Here is a 24,852-nt window from a genome sequence, read left to right as displayed (position 1 = left end):
TTGAACAAAACACAAAGTACTGGAGTAATTCAGTGGGTTAGGCAACATCCCTGGGGGACATGAATAGGCAACATTTTGGGTCTGACCCAAAACATTGCCTATCCATGTGTTCCAGAGGTGCTGCCTGACCGGCTGAATTACCTCAGCACTTTGTTCAACCCCACGGTAAACTTTGCTAACTTTGTAAACTTTATTCATTGTTTGTTAATTGTTTTTTTAACAAAACTGTCATTCTGGCATTGGCATTAGTAGATACAGCAGTAAAACTTTGATTTGAACCGTCTGCTCAGAGCTGGCACTGTTTCCCCCCCTCTCCCCCCCTCCCCCCCCTCTCCCCCCCCTCTCCCCCCCCCCCCCCTCTCCCCCCCCCCCCCTCTCCCCCCCCTCTCCCCCCCCCCCCCCCCCCCCTCTCCCCCCCCCCCCCCTCCCCCTCTCCCCCCCCCTCTCCCCCCCCCCCCCCTCTCCCCCCCCCCTCTCCCCCCCCTCTCCCCCCCCTCTCCCCCCCCCCCCCGGCTCCCGCTAAAAGCAGGTGGTAGCAATGAACCAGCACACAAATCCTTTCCTTGTGACTCCACGTTGTGGATTTAAATAAAATAGCAAGGTCAAACGAATTAACATTTTGCTGGTTGACCTAAGCCATTGGTAAATCCTTTATTAAAATAACTTGGCTGGAATCACAATCATGTGCAGTGGGTCGTTCACACTGATCACCAATTGCTCGTTTACTCATGTACATGAGCGTGGGCCGTTTTGCCATTTCTGTTGTTCTGCTCGGAAGCATTTCTGGGATGTTTAACCACCGCTGTTTTTAATTGATCTCAAGGCATACTCTTCATGTTGTCAAGGCTTTTTTTGCCCTGTCTGTGGTGGAAAGAAAAAGGTCAAGTAAATTTGTTTTATGAATAAAGTATGCAATGATGTAATGGAAGATTCTCACAAATTAGCCAGCACTTCCATCTTCAGCTTCTATTGAACTTAATGGGGAGACGTGTTACAGCAAGATGGACGATCTTAGAAGACATTTAAATGTGCACACAAGGAAGTTTCAAAAGCTGTTGGAACTTATGAATCGAATTGTATACAAACTAGCAGTTTTTTTCTTAAGTAACAGTTACTTTTCAATTCAGATATCTTTTTTCAGACGTTAAAAATAGCTAACATTTAAAATCCAAATTATTATTACAAAAGATGTTTTTCTTTATCTCCCTCCCAACAAACTTGGAAGACGAGCCTGTGGTGCAGTAGAAAGTGAGGATGCGCAAAATTAATTTGGCATGTCACTTTACTAGTTAAACATGTAACCAGGCACCCAGCTGCATTTGGACCTCCTTATTAATAGATCAGAGATACTTCAGCAGAGAAGGAGTGTCTTTGGCATTGGTGCCAATTTCAGCTCCACTTCAGAATTTCCTTTTGACTTTCCCAGAAGGATTACAAATATTTCCTGCCATTTTAAGTGTGGGGCATAGCTGGAATATTGGTCAATCTATCCTTTAGCCCTCGGGTGGTGTTATTGGGTTTTCATGAATCCATAAAATCTAGTACGTCAAGGACAGGGTCCCCCTTGTCCTCACCTTCCACCCTATCAGCCGTTGCATACAGCATATAATCCTCCAGCACTTTTGCCACCTCGAACAGGATCCCACTACTGGCCACATCTTCCCATCTCCACCCCTTTCTGCTTTCCGCAGAGACCGTTCCCTCCGTAACTCCGTAACTCCCTGGTCAACTTGTCCCTTCCCATCCAAACCAACCCCTCCCTAGGTACTTTCCCCTGCACCCGCAGGAGATGCAACACCTGTCCCTTTAGCTCCCCCCTTGACTCCAAGGACCCCAACAATCTTTCCAGGTGAGGCAGAGGTGCACTTGCACCTCCTCCAACCTCATCTACTGTATCCGCTGTTCCAGGTGTCAACTGCTTAGTCCGCCTTAACCTACCTGATCTCCTGGTTGCTCAGCACTTCAACTTCCCCTCCCATTCCTAATCTGACCTTTCTGTCCTGGGCCTCCTCCATTGTCAGAGTGAGGTCCAGTGCAAATTTGAGGAACAGCACCTCATATTTCGCTTGGTTTGCTTACACCCTAGCGGTATGAACATTAACTTCTCTAACTTCAAATCGCCCTTGCTTTCCTTCTCTCTCCATCCCTTCCCCATTCCCAGGTCTCCCACCAGTCTTACTGTCTCTGACTACATTCTATCTTTGTCCCACCCACTGCCCTTTCTGTCCGAAGAAGGGTTTTGACCTGAAACGTTGCCCATTCCGTCTCTCCAGAGATGCTGCCTGACCCGCTGTGTTACTCCAGCATTTTGTGTAAATCTAGTACAATGGTGAGGCGATTAAAAGTCTTTCACTTGGATCAACTTAGGCAGACACTCATGGTGAACAATGATGTTAATTTAACATAAAATATCTTATCTTTACCCTTCTACTTATAAAAAATATAAATATTCAATTCTACTTTACATATTAGATGAGGCCATATGGTTGTGTATTGTAGAACTTGTGCACTGGCATGGTAGGTTGCTAGACAATGGATCTTTTAGCAGAATGCACTAAACCTCTGACGTTTGAGATCCTCACGTGCATCAAGCACCCTTCTTTCATTTTATCTATCATTGCTGTGCTACATTAGCTCTGTGGGATTCCATTCCTTATCTCTATAACTTTCAGCCCCTTTGAGATCGCAGCAGACTTGATGGAGCGGACAGTGCTGTGGTAGTTTGGTACGTCTGATAACGCCCAAAAGGCGGCATCACAAGCAAGGTTATGATCTTTGCGTTCTTCTCTTGCTTCCCAAAGGTTAAACAGCTGCGGAACCGTGCGGATGAGGATGCCCGAATCATTCACATGAGCCTGCAGATGGGTACGGAGCCACCTTCCACATTGCGGCGTGACCTGGAGCACCTAATGCTGCTGGTGAGATGAAACTCCTATCTGCCCCTTGCATACAGTGTAACATCAGTAACTGGCATTCATGTAACATGCTTAATGTGGTTGTAAAACAACTAAGATCCAAAGGGTTATCAATATCGTTTTAAGTCCTGCTACAATATTCACAGAAAAGGGAGGACTGGTGGAAGAAAAATTGGCATTGTTTAAATTTACAAATGCTAAGAGGAAATAAGAAAATCCTCTGTTTCCAATGCATAATTTGACATCTTCATGAATATTTCTGGCCACAAGTACCAAAGCAAATTATTGCAAATGCTGAAAATCATACAAAACAGAAAATAATGTAAATACTTGCAGTGCAGGTCACGAAAGATCTGGTGGGAAAAGAAACAGTCAATCATTCACACAGAAATGGGAAACGTTCTGAAGAAGCTTGTTATACAGAGATGGAATTGAGATGGTGTGTGGTGGTTGGGTAGAGAGGAAAGAACACAAGGGAAGATCTGTGACAAAATAGAAATAAGAGATTAAATTGGGAAGGAATGTTGTGTACAAGTCAAAATGTTGGAGTACTCAGCATGTCAGGCAGCATCTCTGGAGAACATGGATAGGTGATGTTTTGGGTTGTGACCCTTCTTCAGACTGATTGTTGGGGGGTAGTAGAAAGCTGGAAAAGAGGTGAGGCAGGACGAAGCATAGCAGGTTATAGGTCGACATAGGCGAGGGGGGGTGGGTTGATAGGCAAATGGTTGGAACAAAGGCCAAAGATGAGCAGAAGGTGTGAAACTGGTTTGAGGATTTGCAGATTATGAAGTTAGAGGAAGGAGAATAACGGAGGGAAGGTGGGCTTTGGAGGGGAAAAATAAGTTGGAGTCTAGGTGGGGCCCAGGCGAGGGAAGGTGGGGTGAAAGGGGCTTTAGGGGAATGGGGGGTTAGTAAGAGGTTACCTAAAATTGGAGAAGTCAATGTTCATACCATTGGGTTGTATGGTACCCAAGAGGAAAATGAGCAGTTGTACAGAGGTATGGGAGTTAGAATACAATATCAAGAATTAGAAGCAGGAAGAGGCAACTTGAAGCTAGTCTCCTTTCAATAAGGTTGTGATTGGTCTGGCTCTGATCTCAACTCTGGATTCCCATATACCCACAGTAATTTTTTACATCCTTCTTCAAAATCTGTTGACTTCTGCTTTAAAAATATTCCAAGATTTTTTTGAGGAGAGTTCCCAAAGACTCACAATTTTCTAAGAGAAGAACAATGTCATCTCATTTCTGTTTATAAGTTCATAAGTCATAGGAGCAGAATTAGGCCATTTGACCCATCGATTCTACTCTGCCATTTAATCATGGCTGATCTATCTATCTTGCTCAACTCCCTTCTTCCCGTAACCTGTTTAAAATGGGCAAAACCTTATTTTTAAACATTGATCCCTAGTTCTGGATTCCCACACGAGGAAATATTCTCTCCACATGTACCCTGTCAAAATCCCTTAGGGTTTTGTTTCCATTGTCTATGCTTTCTCAGACACTCTTAACACTCATTTACATGCTCACTGAGGAAAGGTTGGACAATCTAGGCTTATGTCAGTGGAATTAAAGGGTGACAGGAGAGAGTGTGCATGTGCTCTTTTAAATCCCAGTGTGACAAGCCTAGATTGTCCAATCTTTCCTCACAGGTCACCTTGCTCATTCCATTTATCAGTCTTGTAAACCTTTGAACTGCTTCTAAGGCACCAACTTCCTTCCTTAAATAAGTGGAGCAATTGTGTACACAACACTCTAGATGCAGTCTCACAAGTGCATTGCATCACTGAAGCATATCCTCTCTACATTCATCTGCAATTCCCCTATCAATAAATAATATTTTGTTATTTTTCCTAATTACTTGCAGTAATTTCAAACCAGGTTTTTGTATTAAGACATCCTGGGACCCCCAGATCCCTCTATATATATTCCCTTTTTCTTCTTGTGACATCTTAACAATTTACTTTGATGATCTGAAATTATCAAAGGAATTTGGAAGGAATGATAGAAGTATTGATCATCTGAATATGTTGAGCTTGAATGTCAAAGTGAGGTATAATGTGCCCAGTCAGAAGATGAGGGGCTGTTCCTTGAGCTTACAGTAAGCTTTATGGGAATAGCATCAGACACTGAACATTTACAGGTCAAATTGGAGGAAACATGACTGATGGAACTACCCGTGAAACCTGGTACAGACTCACAGGGACAAATGGTTTCTTCTTATGTAGTAGGAGAGTATAAGAGAGGCAGTGAGATGGAGAATTAAAGTGACTGGCCTGTGTTACCTTGGGCAGTCTTTCGTGCAAGGGAAGACAAAGGGAATCCACCTCTTTGTCTGGGGATGCGAAGACTGGGCAAACGCAGAAGTGCAGAAAATGACAAGTATGCAGTTGAGGGCCTTAGACAATAGGTGCAGGAGGAGGCCATTCGGCCCTTCGAGCCAGCACCGCCATTCAATGTGATCATGGCTGATCATTCTCAATCAGTACCCCGTTCCTGCCTTCTCCCCATACCCCCTGACTCCGCTATCCTTAAGAGCTCTATCTAGCTCTCTCTTGAATGCATTCAGAGAATTGGCCTCCACTGCCTTCTGAGGCAGTGAATTCCACAGATTCACAACTCTTGGCCCAACTATGGCAGAGGGGAAAAAAGAACCAAGGGTACATTGGAAGTACTAACATGGAAGGTAGCATAAACTATTCACATCAACTTTAGTGCTAATTGCCTTTGGTTCTGGTAGACCACTGAGGACATACTGTGGCAGGGGAAGGGACTGCAGGTTAGGCACTGGAATCTGAATTGTTCAAGAGCCAGCTTGTTTGCATTCCGTTCCTTTACTCCAAATTTTCTAGTATTATCAGTTGTCAAATAGTACCTACGTAATTGGCTCTGTCCATTTTAAGTGCATATACCTACAGTGTTCATGTCTGAGTCTGTACTTCTATATGCATGATGTCTCACTGCCTTACTGAATGGCTTCACATGATGAAGTATTCCAGAGATGACCTTTTTTCTCCTTTTGGTAGATTGGAGAGTTATACCTGAAAGATCCTTTCAAACTTGAACTCGGTCTTGAGTATTGGTGTCCGTCTGAACCACTGCAAACCACAACCACAACTGGTACCTTCTCAGGTTTGGCCCACCACAGACCACCACAACGTCAGGTAAGTCAGACAAATTGCACAATCAAGCTTTGATAGATCCTCAGTAAGAAATATGAATCAAAGGAATAAATGTAGCTGAAGTACTGGTCAGCCTTCAGAATGATAGATTAAGCTCTAGGTGCGGTATGATCAGTTTCTGTCCACTTTGTTAATTGAGGCTTGCGTTCAGCTTTACTTTACTAATTGCCTTTCTTCAATTACTGATCGATGTTGTGCCAGCTCTCATTCCCATTTAAGCCTCTCCTTGCTTGTTTAATACAGTTCAGTAAGCAAATTCTGGGGAATGAAATTCACTACCTTGTGAGTGAAAATTTTCCGTAATGGTTGTACTCATCAATATTATGGAGATCGTGATTAATACTTGCCATAATTTCTGGCATTCAATGAAAATATATTCAAATCTTAGCAAGATCTGTAATGTTGAATTAGCAAAATAGTTAAACCTGTTTTCTTTCCTTGCAGCTGGTTCTGTCTAAATTTGTGAGGCAGATGGGAGATATGCTGCCCCCATCTCTATACCTGCCCTACCTTAAGATGCTACGTGGACTGGCCAATGGGCCACATTGTGCACACTACTGCTTTAGTCTACTCAAAGTCAATGGCAGCAGTCATGGTAAGCTTTGTCTGCACAAATGGTAATTGTTATAATATCCGGTGCTATATAAGTGGGAAGCCAGATGGGAATTCAATAAAAATTCTATCGAAAATTGTTCCTGATACTCAACAGTGTATAATAAATTGTCTAATGTTAAAGTGATTTAGAAAGAATAGGCTGTGCTTTGCCCACAGTCTTTTGGGCCAAGTCACCATCCAGAGTTGTACAACCTACCACATTACCCAGAAAATATTTCCACCCTGCCAATTTAATATGAACATAGCTTTAATTTTTTTTTGTTAGCTGGCATATAAATAATTTTTGTTGCTTCATCATTAAGCAGCTGATAGTTTGCCCAGTGTCAAATAATTTTGTCTTAATCTCTATCAAAGATTTTCCACCCCCTTATCGGTCCAACTGTTCAATGGTTACAAGATTTAGTAATGCATAATAGTATAAAATTGTCACTGCTGCAATGCAATGGCTCCATTATATCAGAGGAAGATTGGAGCATTGTGCACTACAAATGTCACCATTCTTCCAGATCTAGAACTATTGCTGTACGGACCAAGAGATTTCTATTTGATAAACCTGTAAACTGGAGGCCATTCAGTCTCGTGTCATTAGGTTAAGGAAAGCGGCAACATCATTGATTCTCACCTGGAAAAAGCATGGGACAACTAATGTTGGTTTGAACAGTGTGAATCATCAATGTCATTGAGACATTTGCTGAATTATCTGTGAGAATGGATGAAAGTAGGTTAAGTATTTATATAGATTCAAAAGGCTGTTAATAAAGTACTTGCAAAATGGAAAAACAATGTTAAAGTGATAAGGTATAGCAGACAGAATGGTAAAAAGTATTGCTTAATTGAATTTATTATTGTCACGTGTACCGAGGTACGGTAAAAAGCCTTTGTGTGCTATCCAGTCAAAGAAAAGTATATACATGATTACAATCAAGCCTTCCATAGAGTACAGATAAAGGGTACAATATTTAGTGTGAGATCAAGACCGATTAAAGATAGTTCAATGGTCTCCAATTAGCTAGATGGGAGGTCAGGGCCGGACTCTAGCTGGTGAGGAGACGGTACCATTGCCTGGGAAGAAACTGTTCCTGAATCTGGAGGTATATGTTTTCAAACTTCTGTACCTCTTGCCTGTTGGGAGAGGGGAGAAAAGCGAATGACTGAGGTGAGACTGGTCCTTGATTATGCTGGTGGCCTTGCCAAGTGTAGATGGAATCAATGAAAGGGAGGTTGGTTTCAATGATGGTATGGGCTATGACCACAATTCTCCGCAATTTCATACGGTCTTGGGTGGAGCTGTTCCAAAACCATGCTGTGATACAATGTTGTGTACCGTGCATCTGTAAAGGTTAGGTAGGATTGTCAAGGGCATGATGATCTTCCTAAGCCTTCTAAGGATGCAAGAAATTACAGATGCTGGAAACTGGGTGCGGAGGGGGAGGGTGAGGGGGGACGACAAAATGCTGGAGCAACTTCGCGGGTCAGGCATCCTCTACAGGGTCTCGCAGGGAGAGCTGACAGTGTTTTTATATGTGGATGACCCATTCGAAGTGACTACACGTTTATAGTCTATAGGAATACAAAGCTTGGGATTGTAGGAAATAGTGAGCAGTTAACAGTTCAGGAGGATAATTGGTGAAATAGTCAGGCACCAGGCAAATAAGACCATAAGACATAGAAGCAGAATTAGGCCATTCAGTCCATCAAGTCTACTCTGCCATTCCATCATGGTTGATCTTCTTTTCCTCTCAACACATTCTCCTGTTTTTTGCGCATAACAATTGACACCCTTCTTAGTCAAGAACTTATCAATCTCTACCTTAAAAATTCCCAATATCTGGGCATCCAAGACCATTTGTGGCAATGAATTCCACAGATTCGCCACCCTCTGGCTGAAGAACTTCCTCCTCATCTCTATTTTGAAGGTACGTCCTTTTATTCTAAGGCTTGGGTTTTAGACTCTCATTACTGGAAATATCCTTTCCACGTCCACTCTAGGCCTTTTTTTTTGCGGTGAATTTCAATGAGATCCCCTCCTCATCCTTCTAAACTGCAACGAGTTGCAGCCTTCTAAGGCTCCTTGTATGTTAACTCAATCATCCCAGGGATCATTCTCGTAAACCTCCTCTGGACCCTCTTCAAAGCCAGCACAACTTTCCTCAGATATATGGCCCAATATTGTTTGCAATATTCCAAATGTGGCTTCGCCGGCTCCCATAAAAACCTCAGCATTACATGCTTGCTTTATCTTCTAGTCCCCAAGAAATGAATGCTAGCATTGCATTTACCTTCCTTACGACTGACTCAACCTGCAAATTAACCTTTTAGGAATCCTGCACCAGCATTCCCAAGTTCCTTTGCACCTCCGCTTTCCTGCTTCCTCAGCACTACCTGCCCCTCCACCTACCTTCGTATCATCGGCAAACTTGCCCAAAAAGCTATCAATTCCCTCATCCAGATCATTGACGTACAATATGAAAAGTAATGGACCCAACACTGACCCCTGTGGAACACCTCACGGGTGGCACCTTATCAAAGGCCTGCAAATCCACATGCAATTTAATATAAAGAAGTAAAATGGCGCACTTTGGCAGAATGGTGTTGCAAAGCCATATAATCTGACTGAGTTACAAGAGCTCAATGTCTGGGACTGCACATGCAAATCTTTGGAAATAGGAATATATTGATAAAGTGACTAAGAAAGTAAATGCAAAAGCTGCACACATTGGAAATCTGAAATAAAAACAGAAAACGCTAAAACACTCAGCAAGTCAAGCAGCATCTGTGGAAGAAAAACTGTTAAAATTTCAGGTCCAAGATTGGGCTTTTCTTTGTACTGTTTCATGTGGTGATTATGCATTTGATGTTTAAAGTACTTAATTGAAACTAGCATCAAAGTTGGTGTGATAAGCAGAGTGGCTGAATAGTCTTTGGCCATCCCTCTTGTAAGATCGCAGGTGATAATGCTGACTCAGGCAAAATCTCTGGGAATAAATGAAGCTCTAATCACGTGCCAATATCTGGGAGAGGAGATTATTGGTGGAAGGAGGATTTATAAAAAGGTTTTCATAAAATGATGTTCATTGTTTCCTGCAGTGGAGAATATCCAAGTGGTTGGAGGCAACCCGGTATCGTGGGAACATTTCTTCCATTCATTGATGTTATACCATGAGCATTTACGGAGAGACATCCCAAGCACAGACACAATACAGTACAGGCACATGCCATTGCGGGGCATAACACAGCGTGAGATGGATGGCCTTGTAGCCTTCCTGCAGCTTACTGCCACCATCGTTAATTGGGTAAGGTATCTTGGATGGACGCTATAAATCCAACTCGAAGAATGTTCTTGAGAGAAATCTCATCCCTCTCTTTACTTTGTGCAGAGGTATTCTGTGAATGTTTATTTATCCCTCCCTCCTCATTTCAGTAACTAACCTTTCATGTCATGACACGCCTCATCTAGTTCCTAATCACCCTTCTGAACTGGGTCATCACTTGTAGTAGGTGTGGGTTTAAATCTCCCAATTGGTTTCGCTCAGCTTCTCTGGGTGTACTGGCCAAGTCATCCCAAACAATTCACCATATTTCAGTTGTGCATATTTGTGTTCACGCAGCATAGTCCCAACTGCAATGAAGATGTTACTTTGGTGCCAGCAACAGTGTAATTCATGTACCAGCAGAAGAAAGTAACTTAAATTTAAATGAAAAGCTGTGAATACTTTTCAGAGACAAATGTGAGGTAATCCACTTCGGATCTTCGGGTTTGCTTCATTTTCAGCTGTGATTTTCTGCTACAGAATCCGGATGAAAATCTCAAAGCAAAGAAGTTCCACTGCTAGGTGGCTGCAAAAGAGGTCTATGTTTGATCTGGTGTTGTAGATGGAGAGCAGTACTTGGCACATTAGATGTGTAGAAAGGAACTGCAGATGCTGGTTTAAACCGAAGATAGACACAAAAAGCTGGAGTAACTCAGCGGGTCAAAGTAACTCAGTTCGGTTCGAGACCCAAAACGTCACCTATTCCTTTTCTCCAAAGATGCTGTCTGACCCACTGAGTTATTCCAGCTTTTTGTGGTACACTAGATGGTTTGTGTCCACGTTTATGTTTGTCTGTTCTCACGTGAGCCCAGGCAGGATTAAGCTAGAGTGCAAACCTTAAAGTCATAGGGCATGGACACCAGCCCTGAGGGCCACTGAGTCCACACCAACTACCAAGCTCGAATTTACATGAATCCTATTTTTATTCTGTGCATATTCTCACCAACGTCCCCCAGAATCTTCCACCTTGGGTAACACTGTGGGTAATTTATGTGGTCAGTTAATCCACCAGGCCCAATGTCTTTTGTGTTTGGGAGGAACCCAGAGCACATGAGGTCACCAGAGAGAATGTTCAAGCTGAGCACAAGCAACATCAGAGGGTCAGGATCGATCCTGGAAGGCTGTAGCTGTGAGGAGCAGCTCTCCTCGCTATGCCACTGTGCTGCCCTCTTCAGATGTACAGTTAAGCTCTTGGCACACCATGACTCAACCTTGTGGGGTTGTGCTTTTGTAAGACTCCAATACTATCATGATACGGGAAAGAGGACATGCAGATGGTAGCAAAAAGTTTCCTGTGCTTAAATTCACTCATTTTATCTTGCAGAGTGAGAATGCTCGTCTGGCTCTGTGTGAGCACCCACAATGGACGCCTGTTGTGGTTATGCTAGGCTTAATCCAGTGTAGTATCCCACCTGTGTTAAAGGCTGACATTCTGAAGGCACTGGCAGCATTTGGCAAATCACCCGAGATTGCTGCTTCTCTTTGGCAATCGTTGGAATACACCCAGGTAAGTAAAGCTAAATGGTGCGGTATGTTGTGGTGTTGAGTGAAGACAGGGTAATGAAGGTGAAATGAAAATATTCAGTCACAATGGCTTCTGCTACCAAATGTCAACACAGTGAGAACAGGACTGAACAATTATGCTTTCTGGTCTTGTGACATTCTTTCTGTTCTTGAACATGGACAGCTCGTGGAAGGGACCTACGAGGAACGGTCTCGTGGCAGAAAAGCTTGTTGGTGCTGAAGTGGTGTGGTAATCAGCATAGCTAAAATGAAAAAGCAAAGCCGAAGTGAGACCGTCGTTAGGGCTTGTTTTCTCCTACATTAGTGCCAAACAATTTGTGACATCAGTTGTGCACATCCTGACGCTATCTTCAGTGCAATCCATTTTCACGACATTACAATAAAAACTATTACATTTTCAACAATTTTACTTTTATCTTTTAGATTTTGCAGACAGTTAGAATCCCAAGTCAGAGGCAAGACACTGGAATTGAGGTATGTGTTTGCAAGATAACAGCTGTACTGAATGAGCAGATGACCCAGCTATCAAATATGTGACTAGTATTTCAAAAGATTTCTCGTGGTTGCTCAGGATTGGTATTATGCCAGTGATGGAGGAGACAGTGTTTCGGATGCTGTGACCAGCTGCACAGGAATGGAGAGCTGAAGGATTGGGGAATTGAATTATCCCAGATGGGATGAGAATGAGTGTTTTATAGACTTTTCTCACCTTAAAATGAAAGTGCAAATGGTGGAAATAATTTATTGTGCCGTATCAGAATGTTTCAATTACCCTGTACAATTGTGCTTGTAAAATCACAGATATTTTCAGCAATTTCTAGCACTTGATTTAGGCATTACCATTTATTTAGTTGTTTACATCATCTTTGTAATGCCTCAACAATAATTGGACAATATAAGACATAAAAACCAGGAACCGGAAAAGGTCATTCAGCTTCGAAGAAATATTTTTGTGTGGCAGGAAATAGGTGAGGAATGAAGTGTGATAACCTGGGGCATTTTGTTTGTCAGCATCCCAAAATGAAATCTATCAACATTCTCAAAACAGACAGGATCAAAATAGGAAATCAAATGAAGCAATTAATTCCAAAGCTCAGTTACAAAGCATGTATCTCTGTCACTTATAGATTTGACTGCCAGCTGGTCTTCCTTCCTTCATCCTGCATACATGTGAAATCATCAATGTCTGCAATTGTATCCTAACACGGCAAGTCTCATAATTTAAATTGGCTCCAGGTTCAGCAATAAGACCCTTTCTCAAATCCTTTCATGGTCTCTTCCTCTTTTTCTCGGTAAAATGCTCCATGTCCACACTCCTCCACGGTGTCTGCAGTTCTCCATTTTGGATCTGGCATCTATTCCTGATTGTACTTAAAATAACAAGGAACTGCAGATCTATACCAGAGATAGAGACAAAATGCTGGTTGAACTCAGCGGGTCAGGCAGCATTCCTGGAGAACATGGATAGACGATGTTTCAGGTCGGAACCCTTCTTCAGATTGATTGATCGGTTTTACTTCCTCCGCTATTGGAAATTCTCATCTGCACAAGCTCTCTGAATTTGCAGAAGTGTTATTAAGCAGATATTTTTTCTACTGACCAAAAATAGGAGCTTTTGGGACAGGTGACCAAAAATTTACAAAGGAACTAGTTATTTGCTGAAGGAAGATTTAAAGAGCTTGTGCAGCTGAGGATTTTGAATAGTGAAGTATGTAAAACCTATCAATCAGTCTGAAGAAGGGTTCCGATCTGAAACATCGGGTTCAACAAATGTCTTGCAACATTCAGCTAGGTTAAAGTATCAGAAACATTTTGTCATTATTGCTTTCTCCTATTTATAGCCATATGAACATTAAAGATGGTGAATTATATAATATTTAAAATGCAGGAAAAAATGTCAGACAAAATTATTTTGCAATGTTAGCTGGATAAGATATGTCATCCACTTTCTCGAAAAAAAGATTGGGTTTAGTAAAGATGTGCTAAATCCTCCCTTGAGGTGGATTTGTTGTTGGCTCTTACTGGTCACAGCACTTACAGCTGAAAAAATTATTATAAGACAAAATTATTATTGTTAGCTTCTGTGGCCTATAGAGAATACACATTGCTGTATTTAAGATGCACACCTGCTTGGGAAGAGATTGAGTGTTCGTCTGTATAATTTCCATATATGTGAATTAATTACTGTAATTGTATTCAGGTTTGGAATTGATTAATTGCTTGTGATCCCACTTCAATTCTGCAAATCGTGTAGGGTTATCTGGAATATATATTTTTTGAAAACAAACATTTTTAAATTCTGTAAATGGTTAACCAGATAATATCCATGAAAGTCATAAAGCTTTGATATATATTTATCCTGGGGTGTTTTCATGGTGTTGATTATACTCTTGGTGACCCATTCTGAAGCTGCATTGTATTAACCTACTCAAATGATAGAAACATAGACAATAGGTGCAGGAGGAGGCCATTTGACCCTTCGAGCCAGCACTGCCATTCATTGTGATCATGGCTGATCATCCACAATCAGTAACCCGTGCCTGCCTTCTTCCCATATCACTTGATTCCGCTACCCCCTAGAGCTCTAAATAACTCTCTTTTAAATTCATCCAGTGAATTGGCCTCTACTGCCTTCTGTAGCAGAGTATTCCACAAATTCACAACTCTCTGGGTGAAAAAGTTTTTTTCATCACAGTTTTAAATGGCATCCCCTTTATTCTTAGACTGTGACCCCTTGTTCTGGACTCCCCCAACATTGGGAACATTTTTCCTGCATCTAGCTTGTCCAGTCCTTTTATAATTTTATATGTTTCTATAAGATCCCCTCTCATCCTTTTAAATTCCAGTGAATACAAGACCAATCTTTCCAATCTTTCCTCATAAGACAGTCCCGCCATCCCGGAGATTAACCTCGTGAACCTAAACTGCCTCAATAGCAAGGATGTCCTTCCTCAAATTAGGAGACCAAAACTGCACACAATACTCCAGATGTGGTCTCACCAGGGCCCTGTGCAACTGCAGAAGGAGCTCTTTACTCCTACACTCAAATGTAATCAATAACCACATAAAAAGATGGCAATGTATTAGAATTATACGATTTATGTGTTAAGGTTCAGCCCAGGTGATACATTTCAGTGAAAAACAGTCATCTGCATTTTCTGGAATTGACTATTATTAATACATGTTGTTTGGTAATTTTAATATTCAGGTATGCATTTGTTTGCAAATTCCTTTTCAATCAACAATGATAACATGACAATGATACATATTTCAACACTGGGAATTCAGTTTTCATCGCTCTGATTTAATCACTTTATTTAATCTGAACATGGGGAAAATAAAAGTAAATTCAGCATATGTGGAGAGCACAAAATCTCAATGTTTGGTGACACTGAATCCATGGGAGATTTAGGGTTGGTGCACTTACTAGTGGCTGGTGTATCAATAGTCCTGTTCACAGGTCAGCTCATTATTGTCTTCAGCTCATGCATTGAATCACAGCAGTCAGAGATGGGCTGAAGGTTCTGATGTTAGCATGTTTGTCCTCCAACTCCTCCACTGGACAGCTATGAGTGAAATATAATACTGAATTCATGCCTGGCATAACTATTGCAGACCATTCATTTGAAAGAGGTTTGCCAACATTCATTAAAAATGCAACTGGCTTGTTTCTTTTTTTTAAAAACTTTTTTTTCATTAATTTCTCATAGTTTAAGGTATTTTAATTACTTTTTTTCATTCTTAATTACTTATCTACCTGACTTCAACTGTCTCTGCCTCTTGGGACGGCTGAAGCAACACTCAGCCAGCCCTTGAAGTTGATTAGTATTGCAGAGCTGCAAGAGGTGAGTGTGCTCGAGTGAGTGGCTGGCTGTCATACTGACAGCCCTGTACTCTTCAAATGACTTCTGTTGTGATGACAGACTGAGAAATTTTGCCCTGAATGAACTGAGCTGGGCATTGTGTTTTCCTTTGTTGCTGGGTCTGTTGAGTATTTCTAGCATTTTTTCTTTTCACTTCTATGCAATTTGGGATTCAATTCCCATCTTTGAGAATTGACTATTTGTGTGCAGTTTAGGGTCCTCTATAAATGTTAACTTGAGAAATGAGAAACAAGCACCCAGATTTCCTGTTCATGATTCCATTAGTCTAGGCATGACACAAATCCTTTTCATCTCCTGCTACAGAAACACCGCCACGATGGTTTAGTCCTACTACCTGGTTACAATTTCTAAACGAACCAGACTTTTCACACTCGGCATTTTATTTGACCAAGAGGTTAACTCTGAGCTGAGCTTCCAATTCCAAATTCTGTTCATTGCCAAAGTCAATACTTCTACCTCCACTCTTGCAGTGGCAATTCTTGCCCGTATGATCATCTCCCCAATTCACAATAGCCTCAGCCTATCTGTCTATTGGGTTCAGGTCAGATAAGCATTTAAATTAAAATGTTCATATTGGGTTGGGCAGTGCTATGTTGGCCCTGCTCGGTACTTTATCCAGGTATTAACTCACATGGATAGCGTGATTGGCATTGTTATATGTGGCCAGCAGAGATGAAATCCATAATGGCAGCCAGTGTTTGTTTTGTTATCCAGTTGAATTGTAATTTTATGTTTGTACATACCTCTGGATGGAAGTGGTGACGAGGTGAGAAGTTCTTCTGCTCCGAGTTATTAAGATCTGGAATGGACTTTGGAAGCTCTTTCAGCAGAAAATGTACATGATTAAAAAAAAAAATCAGAACCATGGGATAAATAACCAGGAATGGAAGCAATCAGATAGTTCTTTCAAAGAGCTGATCGATCAACAACAGCGCAAATGACTACGCTGCTGTCTAATTCTGTCGATTCAGAGTGTGATTTTAGATTCTTAATTGACTTATTCTGTTTTGCACAGGTGGAGCTGAATGAAATTGAATCTCGTAGTGAGGAGTATGCTCTCACCAGATCATTTAGTTACCTAATAAGCATCCTGGTGGAAAGCTCTTTCCCCACAAACCTTGGAGCAGGACTCCGTCCTCCAGGATTTGATCCATATCTCCGGTTCCTCAGGGACTCTGTATTTCTTCGCTTTCCCACAAGAGCGTACAGGAGAGCTGCAGAAAAGGTGAGAATCAGTCTCGACTTTGGAAGCGAAGCTAAGTTTTATATTTTGTCCATGTTCCTTCATTGAGCACTGTTTTATGCAACTAGATATCAGTTATTTGATGTAAAATTAAAAATGTTGGTAATACTTTGCAGGTCATTATGTCCGAACAGGTAGTGAAGGGTTATTCCAGAGATGCCAATTGTGAGCTTCATAGATGCTGCATGGCCTTAAGAGAGTTTACAGCATTTTTTGTACTGATTTCCAGAGTCCTCAATATTTTGAATCAGTCCTTGGGGTCTGTAAGATAATACTGATTTTGACATGTATGATCTTCCACAGTGGGAGGTGGCTGAAGTTGTACTTGAAGTTTTCTACAAACTTCTGAGAGATTATGAGCCCCGAACAGATGATTTTACAGACCAAATGGTGGAGCTTCAAGGTAAGTGATGGAATATAGATCAGCTGCAGAAATGGGCAGAGAAATGGCAGATGGAGTTTGGCAAGTGTGAGTGTTTGGGAGGTTGAATATAAGGAGAGAGTATACAGTTAATGGCAAAATCCTTAAAAGCATTGAAGGCAGAGGGATATTGGAGTCCAAGTCCATAGGTCACCAAAGGTGGCAGAACAAGTAGAGAGGGTGGTAAAGAAGGCATATGGAATGCTAGCCTTGATCGCTACGAAGGGCATTGAACATAAGAGTCACAAAGTCATGATGCAGCTCTACTGGACTTTATTTAGGCTGCATTTGGAGTATTGTGTGCAGTTCTGGTTGCTCCATTTCAAGAAAGATGTGGAGACTTGAGAGGGTGCAGAGGAGGTTTTGTCAGAATGCTGCCTGGATTAAAGGGTTTCAGCTGCAGGGAGAGGTTGGATAGACTTAGATTGTTTGCTCTGGAGCGGCAGAGGTTAAGGGGTGACTCAAAGTCAAGTCCATTTTATTTGTATAGCACATTTAAAAACAACCCACGTTGACCAAAGTGCTGTACATCAGTTCAGGTACTAAGAAACAAACATACAATGGCACACAAACATAATAGCACATACATAAACAGTTTACAGAGGGCCTCAGAGGGCCTCAAACGCTAGGGAGTAGATATAGGTTTTGAGCCTGGACTTAAATGAGTCGATGGAGGGGACAGTTCTGATGGGGAGAGGGATGCTGTTCCACAGTCTCGGAGCTGCAACCGCAAAAGCGTGGTCACCCCTGAGCTTAAGCCTAGACCGCGGGATAGTGAGTAGCCCCAATTCGGCCGACCTGAGGGATCTGGAGATAGAGTGGTGGGTTAGAAGATTTTTGATATATGGGGGGGGGGGGGGGGGGGGAGCCCGTTTAGAGCTTTGTATGTGAATAGGAGGAGCTTGAAGTTGATTCTGTACCGTACTGGGAGCCGGTGGAGAGAGGCCAGAATCGGGGCGATGTGGTCCCTTTTACGGGTACCCGTCAGGAGTCTCGCTGCGGCGTTTTGGACCAATTGCAGGCGGGACAGGGATGATTGGCTGATCCCAGTGTATAGGGAGTTGCAGTAGTCTAGGCGGGAGGAAATGAATGTGTGAAGTATATAAAATTATGAGGAGCATAGATAGGGTAGACAGTCAGAACCTTTTTCACAGGGTGGAAATGTCCAAAACTAGAGGGGGGACTGTTTAACTATGTAGGGGGGAAGTTTTTTTATACAGAGTGGTGGGGCTTGGAACGCATTGCCAGGTGTGGTAGTGGAGTATGATAGGTTTAAGAGTGTTTTAGAGAGGTACATGGAAGTGCAGGGAATAGACGGTTATTCATCTGGTACAGGCAGCTGAGATCAGTTTATCTAAACATCATGTTCGACATAAACATTGTGGATCAAACGTCCCATTCCTGTGCTTGTGATCTATGTTCTATGAATGTTGAGCATTCCTAAGATTGGAGTACATCAAGGGAATTGAATGTAAGCTGGAAAGAATTTGGTTTATTAATGGTCATGTAGGATTTGTCCAATGGTCATGTAATTTATCCTTCAATGGGGTTGAAAGTAAAATTTGAATTGTAAATCCTTCTTCCTCTTTGAGATTTATGCTGATAAAAATGAATATTTCTGGATTAGGGCGTGAAACAAATCAGCGCAGCATATTGAGTAAAGAATTCTCCACCCCATTTAATAATCTCTGTACTGTAGTGATGTGGCACTCTTTCCATTGTGGGCTACTGATGATGTAATTCTTTGAATGAGAACACCACAATGTCAGTATTTATTAAAGTGCAGAGGAAACTTGCCAGTTAAATTAGCATTTACAATTGGAGATTTTCTGGAATCCAGCGTTAAGGGAGCAAAAACAGAATTAATTAAAAAAACAGATTTTTAGGAAGAATCAACCTGCTTTTATGAAAGGAATCACGTGTTTAAAATATTTACTCAAGTTCTTTGAAGATATTACAAACATGGTGAATAAAGGAGAACCAGTATGTGCTTGATGCCCAAAAGGCATTTATAAAGTGCCACATAATAGGTTACTGTATAAGATTCAAGCACATGTAGTTGGAGGTCATATCATGACATGGGTAAACGATTGGTTATCTCACAGAAAACAGAACTGTGATTAACCAGTTATTTTTGGATTGGCAATTGATAACTAATGGGTGCCACAGAGGTCAGTGTTTGCCTTAATTATTTACAATCTATAACAATGACTTGAATTAAGGGACTGGTGTATTCACATATTTACTGCTCAGTCATAATAAACCTATTGATTGGTAAAATGAGTTTCAGAGGCTGACTAACCTACTCTTGGTCCTTTCTTATTTGTATTGGAAGCTAAGTGGGAACAGCTTAAAACTTTTCACATAAACCTTTGTAGCCAACAGGCAAAGACTTTCCAGCCTGCATTCCTGGATTGAATTAAAACCACAATAAGATGTTAACCCAGTCATTGGAGACACATAGTGAAACTTCCTTCCAGTCAGGGCTTGCTGGAGGAAGCCATGTACTATTAAGTGAAGTATTACGAAACAAAATAACTACAATGTCCAGATATGAGCAACCACAGCTTTGAGCAGCTTGCAGATTAAATGTTGTCTGTGTCTTTAATTATATCTTGAGATTATTCTCGCCATTTTCATGATGCAGGCATGCAATATCAAAGTCTAAAAAACATATCAAAAAGAATTACTCCTTTTCTTTGAACCCTAGGAGAACTGGTGGTTGCCTACAAGTCTCCAGGATACAATCTGATGTTTCACTTGTTGAATGATTCTCCAATGCTGAGTCTTTGTCTGAGCCTTTTGGAGGAAGGAGTTAAGCTGCTAGACACATGTGCACCATTCCCTGGTAAGCAAAGAACAATGCACAGTGTAGAAATGAGTTGGGGTGCTGATGTGTTTTAATACTGCTTTGTATGGATATATTTCAGTTGTGCTATTAGAATTTAACTCGCGAGCCAGAAATATGCTTTCCTACATGCCCTACAGCTCCCTTGATCCATGCTGTTAAAAATTACTTAATATTTCCTCCTCCTTTATGTCACATTTCCAATAACAAAACTATTGTTCATCTATCTCAATTTTTCCAATGTCTGTCATTTTATTAAGAACAGAGTTGGGTTTCTTGATTTGTAACAAGATACCTAGAAAATTTGCACAAAATGGCTTTCCTTTCAGTTGCACAGATTCATTGCGCGTCAGGCAGACCAGCCTCCTCTCAATTGCCTCTGTCTCAATGCCTCAGGAAAGCAGCCAACATGATCAACGATCCGTCTCAAACTCATACCCCCCTTTCCCCTCTCCTGTTGGGCAAAAGATACAAACGTTTGAAAACATGTAGCACCAGGCTCGAGAACAACAACGTTCCGGCTGTCATCTACCTGGATGGAATGCAAAACAAAGATTTTCGCTGAATCTTGGTACATGTGACAATAATAAACCTAACCTCTCTCTCTCTCGATCTCTCCCTTCCACATTTATTTTTCCCTCACATTCCCCACACACTCGCGCACACCCTGCATCACCTTCAGAATACCTGCATGTTCTATGTTGTTAATCACAGGCTCTGTTGTAAAAATATTTCAGGTAAAATGTTCCTGGAAAAGGCAGTGGGATATTCTTTGGGTCTTCTGGAGCTTGCCCTGCAGAAGGAGAATCAATTCATGGATTGGCTGAGAGAGAGCCACTCTTCCATCATAGCCACACCCCTTGAACAGCTGCTGCAAGGCATCAATCCACGCTCCAAAAAAGCTGACCATGTTGTTAACATTGCCCGGTAAGTCATGCCCCGTAAAAAGCTCATGAGGTATCTACAAAGACTCATTCCCCTTCCCTTTTCCCATGTTCCTACAAGCAATGTTCTTTTTTGAAACTTAAGTGAAAGGCCATTCAGCCATTCCCTGTATACCATTCATTAAGATCATGTCAGATCTTTAACCTCAGCTCCACATTCCTATCTCTCGCTGCTTGCCTGGCTTGGCTTCACCACTTGCCTGGCCTGGCCTTGCCGCTCGCCGGGCTTGGCCTCACCGGGCCTGGCCTCGCCGCTCGCCTGGCCTCGCCGCTCGCCGGGCCTGGCTTCGCCGCTCGCCGGGCCTGGCCTCGCCGCTCGCCGGGCCTGGCCTCGCCGCTCGCCGGGCTTGGCCTCGCCTGGCCTTGCCACTCGCCGATCTTGGCCTCGCCTGGCTTCGCCGCTCGCCGGGCCTGGCCTCGCCACTCGCCTGGTAGGGGGGACATGGACCGTTGTGATTTGCTATTGAAGACCACTGGAGCAAGTATGTCTTCAATTAAAATTTAGGTATGTGCAGTTTTAAATGAAACTCTTTCTTCATAACTTAGTCATACATTTTATGACCTTTTGTTCAATACCAAGAGAATTGGGATGTGTAAGGAAAAAGAAAAATAGAAAAAACAAAACAAAACAATTTTTTCTCAGTTAAATCCTCTTGAATTAAAGACCAACATATAATTTATTTTCCAAATTATTTGTTGCACCTGCACATTACCATTCAACGATTTGTTTCCAAGAATACCCAGGGCCAACTGAACATTAACGACCAACATGGGTTTTGGCCAAATTTGAGCATATTTTATTTCATTTGCCATGTCTTTTCTACTTCATTTTACACAATCTTCATCTCACAGATATTTCTTCATCTCTCTCACAACTCTCACTGTCACATAGCTTACTACCGACAGCAAACAATGGTATCTTTTGGTTACTTCTTTCATCCAAATTATTAATTAGATTATGAACTGCTGGGGCTCTGAACTCTAAACTCGAGAGCTCATTGAACTCTAAAGCACCAAAAGTATTGAGAGAATTTGGATAGATACAGGAAGTCTGGAATGAGAATGCTGATTGCTTCATTTTCTTCTAATTAAGTACATTCACTGCTCATATGGTGTCCTATACTTCTGGGGGAAGACAAATGTTGATTGGGTGATAGCTATTACTCATTTCATTATGTGATCACTCTTTCTTCCACCCTGATGTGGAGCATCCTTGCATCCCACCTCTCTTTGCATCTTGAGGCACATTTAATTTTTAAGTATACATAAAACATAGTACTTCATAGCACAGGAATAGGCCTTCTGACCCACTATATCAGCGCTAATCATGATGTCAATTTAATCTACTCCCATTTGCTTGTACATTGTCTATATCCTTCCATCGCGTGCCTGTTCACGTGCCTGTCTGAATGCGTCTTAAATGTTGTTATTGTATCTGCTTCCCCCACTTTTCCTGGCAATGCTTTCCAGGCACATACCACTATGTTTTTTAAAATAAAAACCGTGCTTCGCATGTCTCCTTTAAACTTTCCCCCTCTCACCATAAACCTATACCCTCTAATATTTGACATTTTACCCTGCAAAAATGACTCTGGCTATCCATGCTGTGTGCCACTCATAATTTTATGAAGTTCTATTGGGTCATCCCTCAGCCTCTGACGCTCCCGAGAATCCAAAGTCTGATGGCAGCCATTGTTATTAGACAATAGACAATAGATGCAGGAGTAGGCCATTCGGTCCTTCGAGCCATCACCACCATTCAATGTGATCATGGCTGAATTTTTTCTCTGCAGGTGCTGCCAGACCTGCTGACTATTTCCAGCATTCTCTGTTCATTAGCTACTAACCTTTATAATTTCCAATTCTCATGCCTTTATTTCAAGTGTCTTTTCATTTACTCTATCTTTTCAATTATATCTTTGTATTTCAACGAGATTAACCCCAGTTTCTTCAATTTCTCAAAATAATTAAAGTTCTTTGTGATCATACCATTGGACTAAGTCTTCTATGTATCCTATCAAACACCTTGTAAGTTTATAAAAGTGTGGTGGTCAAAGTGCTCAAGTTGAAGATTAAGATTTTATTTGATCTTATTTGAAAATCAAACTTGTTGGAATCCTTGAAATGAAAATGCCTGTTTACTTTTACTGTAAATGCTCTAAAGAGAACCATCCTTGCCTCTCTATTTGCATCTCATACTGAAGTAGCTCAGCCCAGCTAGCTTTCTAGTAAATCTCTATCTGTAACCACGTCATGCTCTTGACATTCTTCCTGAAGTGTGATGAGTCAAATTAGGTATAATGCTTTAGCTGTGAGATAATGAGATATTTGTGAAGTAATAGCTTAACCTCTTGCTCTGAGAGAGGCACACACACTTCATGTCATCTCTGGGTTTTAACTTTCTCAATGATGCACATTTATTATTAATTTAATATTTGAATGTAATTTAATTTTGTTCATGACACAACCTTCTCATTCTTTTGCTCTTAGTCCACAGGATATGTTTTTTCAAATCTCCTTTCCTTATTGTATTGCTGTACATTCCTCTCTCAGCAAATTCCTGAATTCAGTCTTCAGCAGCTATATTTTAAACGCTTGAGATTAATCTCTGTTCCCAACCTCAGTACTGTGTAATAATCAGAAATAATTAAGAGAACATAGGTGTGCGCATACCTGAGAATGTTTTGAATTTAACAGGTCGAGTACACAAAAGACTGAAGCTGACTTTGTTAATACCATCTAGGTACCGCAACTGGACATCTGTGATTTATAACATAACATAACATAACATAACAACACTTTATTGTCACTCGGCTTTTTACACCGAACGAAATTTCAGCAGTCACACAAAACACAGCAAAAAAGAAAAGAACACAGGACACCCGACCCCAACACAAACATCCATCACAGTGACTCCAAACACCCCCTCACTGTGATGGAGGCAACAAAACTTCCCCTCTCTTCCCTCTGCACCCACGGACAGGCAGCTCGACCCCTACCGAGGCAAACGACACGCACAGCCCCCGCAAGGGGATGGAAGGCCCCGCGGCCGAGCCGCCCTGGGCACCGAAACGTCCCGCGGCCGCACCGGGCGATGTTAAGTCCAGCGGCCGAGCCGCACCGGGCACTGAAACGTCCCGCGGCCGAGCTGCACCGGGCACCGAAACGTCCCGCGGCCGAGCCGCACCGGGCGATGTTAAGTCCAGCGGCCAAGCCGCGCCGGGCACTGAAACGTCCCGCGGCCGAGCCGCACCGGGCACTGAAACGTCCTGCGGCCGAGCCGCACTGGGCGATGTTAAGTCCAGCGGCCGAGCCGCACCGGGCACTGAAACGTCCCTCGGCCGAGCCGCGCTGGCGATATTAAGTCCAGCGGCCAAGCCGCGCCGGGCACCGAAACGTCCCGCAGCCGACCCGCGCCGGGCACTGAAACGTCCCGCGGCCGAGTCGCGCCGGCGATGTTAAGTCCCGCAGCCGAGCCGCGCCGGCGATGGAAGGCCTGCGGGCGAGCTGCGCCCCGGGGAAGAGACCTAATAAAAGAAAGGTTTCCCCCCGCCCCACCCCACCCACACCCCACACCCACACCCCACCCCCCCCCACCACACATACACAGCCAAAAACAGAAACAAAAACCATCCCAACACCGACACAAACAAAAAAAAAGAAAAAAAGACAAACAGACTGCCAGAGAGCCGCAGCCGTTAGGCGTAGCCAACTCCTCAATGTTGAAGTTATTTTTAATCGAGTAACTGTTGCGCAAAAGATTTAATGTCTTCTCAACTGCTTCTCCTGTTCCTCAGCTACCTGTGCCATGGAAATACCAACCCTGATCTGGCCTTTGAAAGTGCTAAAATCCTCTGCTATATCTCGCGCTATCCAAATATTCAGGTGAAACTTGTGGGAGACTTTACTCAGGACCAGGTAAGATGCATATGTGTATGACTTATGATCTGCTTCATATCCCAA

The 24,852-nt window shown here is 42.4% G+C and overlaps 1 protein-coding gene across 1 annotated transcript in view; it reads left to right on the top strand.

Moving 5' to 3' along the window:
• The window catches only part of nup205 (nucleoporin 205), an 89,251-nt gene that overhangs the window by 22,483 nt on the left and 41,916 nt on the right, over positions 1–24,852 (top strand). Inside the window, exons 9-19 of the mRNA XM_078417003.1 lie at positions 2,802–2,918; positions 5,944–6,081; positions 6,544–6,694; positions 9,802–10,007; positions 11,350–11,532; positions 11,973–12,023; positions 16,449–16,658; positions 16,980–17,079; positions 19,808–19,945; positions 20,683–20,872; positions 24,687–24,807. Coding sequence (XP_078273129.1) covers positions 2,802–2,918; positions 5,944–6,081; positions 6,544–6,694; positions 9,802–10,007; positions 11,350–11,532; positions 11,973–12,023; positions 16,449–16,658; positions 16,980–17,079; positions 19,808–19,945; positions 20,683–20,872; positions 24,687–24,807 — 1,605 coding nt within the window. The remainder of the gene's footprint in view (positions 1–2,801; positions 2,919–5,943; positions 6,082–6,543; positions 6,695–9,801; positions 10,008–11,349; positions 11,533–11,972; positions 12,024–16,448; positions 16,659–16,979; positions 17,080–19,807; positions 19,946–20,682; positions 20,873–24,686; positions 24,808–24,852) is intronic.

This window comes from Rhinoraja longicauda, chromosome 20, assembly GCF_053455715.1.
Source record: "Rhinoraja longicauda isolate Sanriku21f chromosome 20, sRhiLon1.1, whole genome shotgun sequence".
Lineage (NCBI taxonomy): Eukaryota > Metazoa > Chordata > Chondrichthyes > Rajiformes > Arhynchobatidae > Rhinoraja > Rhinoraja longicauda.
The sequence above is the reverse complement of the archived record's forward strand: the minus strand, read 5'-3'. Positions and strand labels throughout refer to the sequence as shown.